General features: G+C 42.3%; 2 protein-coding genes across 3 annotated transcripts; one reads left to right on the top strand and one right to left on the bottom strand.

The window, feature by feature from the left end:
* Positions 1 to 335: 335 nt before the first annotated feature.
* LOC135510484 (GMP reductase 2-like) lies at positions 336 to 9,572 on the bottom strand. 2 transcript variants are annotated; one of them, XM_064931458.1, is made up of 10 exons: positions 9,482 to 9,572; positions 8,673 to 8,812; positions 8,058 to 8,177; positions 7,268 to 7,351; positions 6,963 to 7,136; positions 6,645 to 6,726; positions 6,400 to 6,506; positions 3,584 to 3,626; positions 2,520 to 2,679; positions 336 to 1,883 (listed from the first exon to the last, which is right to left on the bottom strand). In XM_064931458.1, the coding sequence occupies exons 2-10, from the start codon at positions 8,757 to 8,759 to the stop codon at positions 1,694 to 1,696; spliced, it is 1,047 nt and encodes a 348-aa protein (XP_064787530.1). In that variant the 5' UTR covers positions 8,760 to 8,812; positions 9,482 to 9,572; the 3' UTR covers positions 336 to 1,693. The 2 variants fall into 2 exon arrangements, with proteins under 2 accessions (XP_064787530.1, XP_064787531.1); XM_064931459.1 differs by lacking the exons at positions 8,058 to 8,177; positions 8,673 to 8,812; positions 9,482 to 9,572 and adding an exon at positions 7,582 to 7,627.
* Positions 9,573 to 9,752: 180 nt separating this feature from the next.
* On the top strand, positions 9,753 to 11,292 carry LOC135510483 (NEDD8). The gene is made up of 4 exons (XM_064931457.1): positions 9,753 to 10,029; positions 10,281 to 10,328; positions 10,446 to 10,528; positions 10,778 to 11,292. Exons 1-4 carry the CDS (start codon positions 10,012 to 10,014, stop codon positions 10,896 to 10,898), a joined length of 270 nt encoding a protein of 89 aa, XP_064787529.1. The 5' UTR covers positions 9,753 to 10,011; the 3' UTR covers positions 10,899 to 11,292.
* The last annotated feature ends 649 nt before the right edge of the window (positions 11,293 to 11,941 follow it).

Below are 11,941 nucleotides of genomic sequence, written 5' to 3'. Positions count from 1 at the left end.
TGTGTTGGACTCACAGTGGCTGGATTTGGGTTTAACATGCAAGGCAGGACTTTGTCTCCCCCTGCTGGTCAAGTTACCTAACTATCATAATGTTGTCCCACTGTTCCAAGAACTTCCATGTAAATAGTCAGTTGACTGAATGTTAATGCTGATGTTTCTGTCCAGTTATAAAAAAAAATGGCTGGCTTACAAAATCTAAATACATTGGGATTCATGACATGAGCTGGTACACAAACAGAGTGCAATTGATATATGTACTGTATATTGTATAAATGTGTGGATCTTTAATTGTCATGTTGAGATTCAATGTTAAAATGAAAAATAAAGGACACAAATCATATGGAATGCTCTTTATTGGTCAGAAGTGAGAAGACTGAAGAAAAGTGGCATAAAACCTGCATAACACATTTGACTAAAACCAGATAGATATAAAATGGAATTATCCTCCAAAACACTGTGAAGTTAAGTGAATATAGCGCCATAGGGAGAATTACATAATAATGCATAGACAGAGACAACATTATCTCAAAGTAACAGACAGTCAAGTACAATCATGTGAAATGCTGATTGCATGGACATTTTATATAGTCTCTGACTATATAAAATATTGAGAAATTGGGGAAATCAACATGTAGGTCAAGGTAACACTCAAAGCTGTCCTGTCACCCTCAGCCTACTTTATGAACATACTTTGAATACATTCTGTATTCCACAAGTTTCCCCTCAACATACTGGGTGTAATTTGACTGACTTGAGTTTATACTGTAGCTGTACAGTACATGAAACAATTTGTCAGTAGTTTCACCCTATATCTTTTTGCTCATCGCTTTAATATTTGGTCCGCATGAGAATAACATAAAAACTAAGGAGCTATGGGGCAAAAAGACTGGAATACAATATCATCTAACACTTTTGCAAATCATTCAAGGTCAATATATATTTATTTAAGTGAGTTTAAAAAGAATTAAGTTAAATAACCCAAAATATCTTAACATAAAAATCTTCAATATTGCTAATTACAAGGAATATTTTCATCTATTGAATATATCTCAAATAATAAAAACTATGTTTTTGGAATAAACTTTACCTGTACTCTTGATCTAGTAAATAATTCATAAAGTGAAATACTCTACATCTATTTTCTTTGCATATGGCTTTCATATAGCATGGCGGTGACGTGCATAGAAGTGTTAGGAGAAAGAGGGGATTGAGAGAGAGAGAAAGAGAGAGAGATTCTAGGACTTGGTAGATAATAATGGACAGAGAGAGGAAGCCTGCACTCAAGGCCTGCAGAGCTGAATGGGAATGATTGAACAAGACAAAAAATACATCCCGAAGTAACACAACAATCCTTGGCTCACTTATTATCAAAGAAATGTCCATTTCTGGTAATTTACTGGGAAAAAAGCCAAATAGGTCTAAAATATCAAACCTTAAATAAACTCTTAGATAAGGGATTGTTTTGATAGTGTCACCTAAAAAGGTTTTGATTTGGCAACCAAACACTTATCCGAGGTTTAAGTCTCTCAAATGACAGATTCTTACTAGCAATGGTTACAGTATTGTCTGTTTCTGTGTGTGTATGTTTGTGTGTGTGTGTGTGCAGTATGTGTAATAGCATCCATGTGACAGGGGCAGGCAGAAACCCCTCCCCCCCGACCCTGTTACGCCCAGGAACCAGCCTGGACCTCGCCTAGTTATCGTTCCCAAAGACGGTGTTGAGCTGCTGGGTGACCCTGATGAAGGTGGTCCTGCGGCTGAGCTCCTTGAGCTTCCCTGCGCCCACGTAGGTGCAGGTGGAGCGGACCCCACCCAGGACGTCGCGTATGGTTACGTCCACGGGACCCTTGTAGACCACCTCCACCGTCTTCCCCTCAGATGCCCTGGGAGAAGAACAGGGAACGTTTTAGTCAACTCTTAAGCCTAATGTATGTATACAGTTATGAATTGTGGGGATGCACACGTCTGCATATTTCTTCTACCCAACGCAATTTTGCGTAGCTACTTTTAGTTCCATGAGTACGTACGCGGGATATAAACTAGTATTTCTGCTTCAAGTTTGACTAATATTCTTTTTATTAGATAATGCCAAGAGTGTGCAAAGCTGTCATCTAGGCAAAGGGTGGCTACTTTGAAGAATCTAAAATATATTTTGATTTGTTTAACACTTTTTTGGTTACTACATGATTCCATGTGTTATTTCATAGTTTTGATGTCTTCATTATTATTCTACAATGTAGAAAATAGTAAAAATAAAGAAAAACCCATGAATGAGTAGGTGTTCTAAAACCTTTGACTGGTACTGTGTGTACAGGATACACATGGTATACACCATCTAACCAAATGCTTACTTGCAGGTTCCTTCTTACCAATACAACAATAAGAAATAAGAAAAGATAAGAAAACAAACATAAAGTAAATGTCTCAGTAGAATAGAACAAACACTTTAGCATAAGTAAAATACAGGAAAGCACAATTTATAGTCCAATATTGAGTAACATCTCAGTAACATCTCTGACCTGTACTCGGCCACGCCCCCGGCGTGTCTCTTCATGGCCGTGTCGGAGCTCATGCCGTAGAACAGCTTGTACTTCTTCCCGTTCTTCTCGATGACCTCGCCCCCGCTCTCTGAGTGGCCGGCCAGCATTCCACCCAGCATCACAAAGTCCGCCCCCGCGCCTGTCAGTCACACACAACCACAGCTGAGAAAACCCAGTCAGGGTCAGACACATTCCCTTGGGACCATCACACGACGTCCTAAGAACCCAGCTGGGGTCGGACAATCCTGGGAACTAGACAAAACCTCCAGGGGACCATGACACAATATCCTGACAACTTTACGCGACCATTTTAAAACGTCCCGGTGACATCCTAACGACTCATTACTGATAGCAGGGTTGTCAGAACCTGGCTATGGGCTGCAGGGGGGAAAGTGTAAGGTTAGCGTGAGACAACAAATGCACTTTTCTATATTCAAGGAGAGAAAGAGACAAAGAGCTAGACTGTTGTTTTACTATTAAACTCAATACTATCATTGTTTTACATTTCGTAAAGCAGTTAGTGTTTCATAACCAGGCAAAGCTAAATAGTAGGCTAGTGACTGGTGGTTATGGAGAAGTAAGAGCATCGCTGACGCGATGTCTAGCAGAGCCTGCCTGCTTGTCTGCCCACACTCATCGCTTGCTCCCCCGCAGCTCACCAGCTGATGTAGGTTGTGTGTGGCACTTCCTTCCCACTGTTAGAGAACGGAACCCTCGCTGCTCTGCGCACCCAGTGCTGCTAATATTCTACTTATCATAGTAGCTTATCCAGCCCAAAGTGCAAATACAAGGCACTAGAAGCCAAGTCTGAGTCATAAATGGTTGAGTCCAAGTCCGAGTCACCAGTGGTTGAGTCCAAGTCCGAGTCACCAGTGGTTGAGTCCAAGTCCAGTCACTAGCCCTGAAAATGTGTTGTAGTACTTGAGTCCGAGTCCTGGACCTGAGTACTACAACACTGGCTGTAGAGTCTCTGTAGTCTGATTCAAGTAAGCACTGTATGCTCTGTGAGTTGAAATGTTACATTCTACTGCTACAAAACTCACCAAAAGCCTTGGAGACGTCACCAGGGCAAGTGCACCCACCATCCTTTATGAGAGAGAAAGAAGAGGGAAGAATAAGATACTATGGGTCTTCAGGTGAAGTCTTTATATATTCAACCATCTTGGTATGTATATCACGGTGTTGAGCCAAAGACAGCCAAAGACTGTTGAGCCAAAGACAGCCAGAGACTGTTGAGCCAAAGACAGCCAAAGACTGTTGAGCCAAAGACAGCCAAAGACTGTTGAGCCAAAGACAGCCAAAGACTGTTGAGCCAAAGACAGTTGAGCCAAAGACAGCCAAAGACTGTTGAGCCAAAGACAGCAAAAGACTGTTGAGCCAAAGATTGTTGAGCCAAAGACAGCCAAAGACTGTTGAGCCAAATACAGCAAAAGACTGTTGAGCCAAAGACAGCAAAAGACTGTTGAGCCAAAGACAGCCAAAGACTTTTGAGCCAAAGACAGCCAAAGACTGTTGAGCCAGAGACAGCCAAAGACTGTTGAGCCAGAGACTGTTGAGCCAAAGACTGTTGAGCCAAAGACTGTTGAGCCAAAGACAGCCAAAGACTTTTGAGCCAAAGACTGTTGAGCCAAAGACTGTTGAGCCAAAGACTGTTGAGCCAAAGACAGCCAGAGACTGTTGAGCCAAAGACAGCCAGAGACTGTTGAGCCAAAGACAGCAAAAGACTGTTGAGCCAAAGACAGCCAGAGACTGTTGAGCCAAAGACAGCCAGAGACAGCCAAATACTTTTGAGCCAGACAGCAAAAGACTGTTGAGCCAAAGACAGCCAGAGACTGTTGAGCCAAAGACAGCCAGAGACTGTTGAGCCAAAGACAGCCAGAGACTGTTGAGCCAAAGACAGCAAAAGACTGTTGAGCCAAAGACAGACAAAGACTGTTGAGCCAAAGACAGCCAGAGACTGTTGAGCCAAAGACAGCCAAAGACTTTTGAGCCAAAGACAGGCAAAGACCTTTGAGCCAAAGACTGTTGAGCCAAAGACTGTTGAGCCAAAGACTGTTGAGCCAAAGACAGCCAGAGACTGTTGAGCCAAAGACAGCCAGAGACTGTTGAGCCAAAGACAGCAAAAGACTGTTGAGCCAGAGACTGTTGAGCCAAAGACAGCCAGAGACTGTTGAGCCAAAGACAGCCAGAGACAGCCAAAGACAGCCAAAGTCTTTTGAGACAGACAGCAAAAGACTGTTGAGCCAAAGACTGTTGAGCCAAAGACAGCCAGAGACTGTTGAGCCAAAGACAGCCAGAGACTGTTGAGCCAAAGACAGCCACAGACTGTTGAGCCAAAAGGATGTAAGTGTATAACAAGGGATGCACGATATGTTGGTGAACATATTGGAATCGGACGATATTAGCTATCGGCATCGGCCTGATGTCTAGTTTAACGCTGATGTGCAAAACCAATGTCAAAGCTGACGTGCATACCTAATATAACGTAGGTAGATGATGTGCATACCTAATATAACGTAGGTAGATGATGTGCATACCTAATATAACGTAGGTAGATGATGTGCATACCTAATATAATGTAGGTAGATGATGTAATGACGCCACGAAAAATACAGTGCTACACAGAACAAAAACAGAAAAATACTAAGCGCACTCTTCCAACAACTAAACAAGTTCAAGTCGAGCAGTCATTTGAAAGAGTACGAACATTTCAGTGAGACAACTCAAAGGCAAAATGTATTAACGCCAAGATAATGGAATTCATTATGCTACTTGCTATTGGCGTCACGACTGACATTTGGACCAGCGATGTCAGCCCCATGAGAATGTTGAGTCTGACAGCACAGTGGGTCGACGAGGATTCGGTACTGAGGAAAGATGTATTGCTCAAGAATGTGCTGGTTCTCATACTGCTGCCGCCATTTGAATGACATTTGAGAACATGAACATACTCCTAGCGCCATTCAAACCACTAACTCAAGAAATAAGCTCATCAACAGCGTCTGCAACAGACGTGATACCCTCTGTCATGGCATTGAAACGCTCAACATAACTGCAGACAGACCGTAGGGTTAAAATGTACAAAAGTACCCGAGGATGTGAACAAGTGATTCAGTGGCATTCTCTCTGAGCCTCTTAACTGTGTCACCACCATGCTCCATGCTAGGTACAAGGACTGCTACTTCAAGGCAGACAAGAAACAGGGTTTACATGAAATGTTACATACACAGCTGGACAAGATGGAAACAGACAGAGTAATAGTGCGCACCGAGGAAGAGAGGCCACGGACAGACAGAGCTGAAACTTCACTGCTTGACATGTATGATGAAATCCTGGTTGAGAATGAAACGACTGAACAAATGAACAACGAATCAGCACAGCAAGTAAGTGAAAGAAATAGGTTTTGATGATCTTTTCCTGGTAATGGGGACATACATAAATGCCAACAAAATAACTTTTTGGTCAGTGTGGTGTGGTGTGTAACCTTTAATTAACTAGGCAAGTCAGTTAAGAACAAATTATTATTTACAATGACGGCCTACCCCGGCCAAACCCGGACAACGCTGGGCCAATTGTGCGCTGCCCTACGGGACTCCCAATCACGCCGGATGTGATACAGCCTGGATTCGGGGACTGTAGTGACACCTCTTGCACTGAGATGCAGTGCCTTAGAACGCTGCATCCATGTGTGTGTGTTAACTATTTAACTGTACTAAAATGCTTAAAAGGCTGCTAAAATTTAAAATAACGCTATCGGGTTTTTTGGCAAGGAAAATATTGGATTTCAGGCCAAAATGTCATATCGGTGCATCACTATGTATAAAATAACAATGCATGTATAATAACAATGGAGGCTTACAGAGATGATGTGTCCACCCAGGCCGTGGGCAGCATCTGCACACTCGATCACAGCGCTCAGCTGGGGATAGCCCACCCCGGTCTTCTTACGGGTGGTGCACACAGACCCTACACACAGACAGACAGTTAGGAGGTTATGAGTATGACCACACTAAGACCCCAGTTCAATCAATTGCAGAAGAGGTATGAGGAATGACGATCCAGCAAAACCACAATGTGCCAAAGTCACCCGGGTGAAAACATCACCTGGTCCAATGCCCACTTTGATGATGTCAGCGCCGGCGAGGATCAGCTCCTCCACCATCTCCCCGGTAACCACATTCCCTGCCTGTGGCAAAGACAACACAGTCCCTTTCAGTGTCTTAGATGGTGCACTAGTATAATGCACTACTTTTGACTAGAGTCTTATATGGGCTCAATTGACACCCTACGTGCACTACTTTGACAAGAGCCCTCAGGAATAGTGATTTGAAATGTATAAATTGTATAAATACTGCAGGCATAATCACATGCTCATAATCACAAGTTTGCACACTATAAAGAGAGCATAGAGGGGTCACTGACCATGATGGTGTGTGTTGGGTACTTCTGACGCACGTCTTTGACAAAGTGGACAAAGTGCTCTGAGTAGCCATTGGCCACATCCACACAGATGTACTGCAGCTGAGGCACAGCGGCTAGGATCTCACCCAGTCTGTCAAAGTCCCCTTCACCTGTCCCTGTGCTGACTGCCACACTCTGAGAGAGAGAGAGAGAGAAAGGGAGAACGAGAGCGAGATAAACACATCATGAAAAGTTTGGCAAAGTAAGATTCTTGTCTTATAGGGTACTATGTAAATGATATCCCAGACAGCATTGCTTTACTGTACCTGTACACATTCTTGATTCTTTGTTGCAAACTCCTTCCAGTCATCTACTGAATAGTGTTTGTGAATGGCAGTGAAGAGAGTGAACTGGGGGGAGAAAGAGAAATGTGTTTGTTAAACACCTTTAAGTGCATAAAATCTATGGGAACAGATACATCTAATAAACATAGATTTGGGCTCCACTTTCTCTGTGAGCCAGAAGGGGATATTTGAGTTGTTTAGTATTAGAAAGTATGAGTGAGGATGGTGAATTCTGATTGAAGCTATTTTGTTGTTTTTGCTTGTTGCCGTTTATAACACAATATGTATGTCTATACCTTGGATAACGCCAGGGCCATCTCGAAGGTGCTTGTTGCCGTTTATAACACAATATGTATGTCTATACCTTGGATAACGCCAGGGCCATCTCGAAGGTGCTTGTTGACGTTTATAACACAATATGTATGTCTATACCTTGGATAACGCCAGGGCCATCTCGAAGGTGCTTGTCGCCGTTTATAACACAATATGTATGTCTATACCTTGGATAACGCCAGGGCCATCTCGAAGGTGCTTGTTGCCGTTTATAACACAATATGTATGTCTATACCTTGGATAACGCCAGGTCCATCTCGAAGGTGCTTGTTGCCGTTTATAACACAATATGTATGTCTATACCTTGGATAACGCCAGGGCCATCTCGAAGGTGCTTGTTGCCGTTTATAACACAATATGTATGTCTATACCTTGGATAACGCCAGGGCCATCTCGAAGGTGTTTGTTGCCGTTTATAACACAATATGTATGTCTATACCTTGGATAACGCCAGGGCCATCTCGAAGGTGCCAACGGTGTCCATGTTGGCTGCAACTATGGGGATTCCTCTGTAGCTTCCCTTGGAGTTCCTGAAGGTGTAACTTCTCATCAGGTCCACCTGGGGGAGAAGGAGAAACAGACTTAGACAGAGAGACAAACAGAGAGACAGACAGATAGAGAGAGACAGACAGAGAGAGACAGACAGACAGATGGAGAAAGACAGATAGAGAGAGACAGAGAGAGAGAGAGAGACAGACAGAGAGAGAAAGACAGATATATAGAGAGAGACAGACAGACAGAGACAGACACAGAGAGAAAGATAGATAGAGACAGAGAGACAGACAAGAGACAGACAGATAGAGAAAGAGAGACAGACAGAGAGAGAGACAGACAGAGACAGAGAGAGATAGACAGATAGAGACAGACAGACAGGGAGACAGACAGATAGAGACACAGACAGACAGGTGGAAGGTAGAGAAAAAGGCACCAACATTGAAGAGTGATATACTGTGTTTGGAAAATGACACTACTGGTACAAACTGGTCATTGAATAGAATAGAACAATACTGTAGACAAATTAGTACATTACTGGAAAAAGGAAGGAGTTATGCACCTCACTACGGGACTTGAGTGTGCTTCGTTTCGGACGGAGGAGCACATCCTTGAAGTCCAACTTGATGTCATTCTCAATGCGAGGCATTTCTGCTTCTGGTTATCGGTGGTAGGAACACGTTATATCTTCTTCTGATCGGTCTGCAATGGGGTCGACAAAACGAACAACAGTATAGAACGTGCGCAATAGCACAGAACAGGCTGATTCACTTTAACCCACACACAAAAAAACAAACAACCAAACACACACACACACACACACACACACACACACACACACACACACACACACACGAGGGCTATCATGTGATAAACGCTAGAGATCGTGAACAATGAGCGCCTTACAAATAGGACACAGAAAACATTAGAGTAAGCACATTTTCAAGGTTCCATGAGGGTCTGTTCACTCATAAAAATGGTAGTAGACGGGGACTGTTCAAAGTTCCATGAGGGTTCCTTGTGGGCCTGTTTACTGTCGCGACAGTAGTGCGAGGAAAAATACCCCATTTTAAATGTTGCATAACTAAGATACACTTAAGATACTTACAATATCCAAATCGGTAATAATGTAATAGTAATACATTAATTACAGATCATTTAGCTAAAGCTGGTCATATAAGGCCTAATAAACTAGCTACTCGAAAAATCTAGTCAATATGGGCTATCATGCTGTCACTGTCTCCATGGTCCAGTCAAAATTCAAGGTTGGCAAATATTTAATTAAAACCGTCAAAAGAGGTTAAAGACCCTAGATCTGTACGTACGGTTAATCATATTTCTTCTCTACGAAATGAGGAACAAACTACTTACCTTTATGAAATGTATGATGAATATTTCTTATATCAGCAGAACGCTTCCGTTACAAATGCGAGGCAGGAATGTTTAAGAGGGCGGGTCTTTACTGTAAAGCTATTCGTGTAGTTCTATAATTCGGGTATCTGTGCTTTTTCTGTACAGTGGAGGTTGAGAAAAGACTACAAATAAAGACTTTACGTCACTCCTTAGAGTCTACTATATTGTAGGTTTTACCACTAGTAATGGGGCTACCTCTAGAGATTTCTCGAACACTAAAATATGTAAATACACATATTTTTATCTAATAAAAAATGTTGATGGAGAAAACATCTCCTCGAAGTACCAACGCACATAGCGGAACCTGTTATTGTGAGCAACGTGAATAGTGGGACCTATCTTTGAGAAACACAGGACATTTTCGCAACCGAAAATTGGTAGAGAAATTTGCTTATGTTGTGATCTGGAAACCAAATTTAGCAGCTATTACACAGATACCGTATCAGTTATAATATCATTAATGTGTTTAGAAAACAAAATTAGTCAAAATGTTGATTAAAGTCAAGGTAAGAGAACGTCAGACACGGATATTCAGCCACTAGCAAATTAGCTAGTTTTTGCTTTTAATTCAGATGCTCAGTGCATACAATCAGTAGCAAGCTAGCTACCTACATGGGTCCATAACATAAGATTCGAATAATATAATATTTTACATGGCTACATAGATCATAAGTAACTGTCTTCTGCTGGTTATGAGTGGTCAAATAATAGATAATCCTGAACATGATTAAGTATTTTCTAAATGTCTTTCTCTCAGACCCTCACAGGGAAGGAAATTGAGATTGACATAGAGCCCACAGACAAGGTATGTATGTATGTACTTTTTCCAGTATTCCCTTTGTTCCTGATGTGTGTGTTTGTGTGTGTACACCATGCACTGATATTATGTGTTCATTGTGTGTATTCCGTTTGTCTCTGTCAGGTGGAGCGGATCAAGGAGCGAGTGGAGGAGAAAGAGGGGATCCCTCCTCAACAGCAGAGGTTGATCTACAGCGGGAAACAGATGTAAGCCACAGAGGCAATATCTTGGAAATAATCATGAGAAAAATGTAAAAAAGCTTATATGTTTCGGAAATCCCAGTCCTAGGGCAACAGCACTGGAACATTGTTAATGTGGGAGGCAGCCCATTTGCCTTAGGTATACTACACCTCTACAAACATACTTTAGTCAGTGGTCAGATAACAACAGACATGAACATGATATTGTCCCATTCTTCCTAACATCCCCTTTTCCCCGCTGTGTCTTTCCCTCAGGAACGATGAAAAGACAGCGGCAGACTACAAGATCCAGGGAGGTTCTGTACTACATCTGGTCCTGGCACTGAGAGGAGGGGAGGTCCTCCACTGTCCCACGAGCCTTCTGCTCGCCTTGTAACCACCACGCTTGCCTTAGCCCCGGTTAGATGTTGCCCTTAGGCACAGATCTAGGATCAGCTTAACCCTCCTCAAATCCAAACCGTAATCGTTATGGGCGACAAATGCAAAACGGACCTTGGATCAGTGATTGTGGGCAACTTCAGCTCTATCCCCTTGGAACCGGCCAATGTCGACCTTCTCTGAGACATATTACAACTGTAACGAGGTGTTGTCCTTTTGTGTTGGGAGGATCGCCATGTCAGCATTCTCTCTTGTCCCTTCCTCGTTTGAGAGCATCAAACTGATGCAGATGTTACGTTTATAATGCGTGACAGTGTGAGAAAGTATTATTCTGTATAGAGATAGATTCATGTAATGGTTTAGTTTGTCATTAAAACATCAGTTATCCGCGATGGATGTTGCATTGTCATTAATGATGTGTTTAATGTTATGGGACTGCTTTGTAGGAAAAATTCAAACACCACACCAGTCAACAACAATTATTTTACCCTAGTATAATAATCTCTTGTTACTGTAGCTATGTACATTCATGCTGGATCTCACAAAAATAATCCATAAGAGACAGGAGGTTGGTAGAAAGTTAAACAGTTCTCTTTGAAGTACAGTGCCTTGCGAAAGTATTCGGCCCCCTTGAACTTTGCGACCTTTTGCCACATTTCAGGCTTCAAACATAAAGATATAAAACTTTATTTTTTTGTGAAGAATCAACAACAAGTGGGACACAATCATGAAGTGGAACGACATTTATTGGATATTTCAAACTTTTTTAACAAATCAAAAACTGAAAAATTGGGCGTGCAAAATTATTCAGCCCCTTTACTTTCAGTGCAGCAAACTCTCTCCAGAAGTTCAGTGAGGATCTCTGAATGATCCAATGTTGACCTAAATGACTAATGACGATAAATACAATCCACCTGTGTGTAATCAAGTCTCCGTATAAATGCACCTGCACTGTGATAGTCTCAGAGGTCCGTTAAAAGCGCAGAGAGCATCATGAAGAACAAGGAACACACCAGGCAGGTCCGAGATACTGTTGTGAAG

Source organism: Oncorhynchus masou, chromosome 23 (assembly GCF_036934945.1).
Source record: "Oncorhynchus masou masou isolate Uvic2021 chromosome 23, UVic_Omas_1.1, whole genome shotgun sequence".
In the NCBI taxonomy this organism is placed as follows: Eukaryota; Metazoa; Chordata; class Actinopteri; order Salmoniformes; family Salmonidae; genus Oncorhynchus; species Oncorhynchus masou.
The sequence above is the reverse complement of the archived record's forward strand: the minus strand, read 5'-3'. Positions and strand labels throughout refer to the sequence as shown.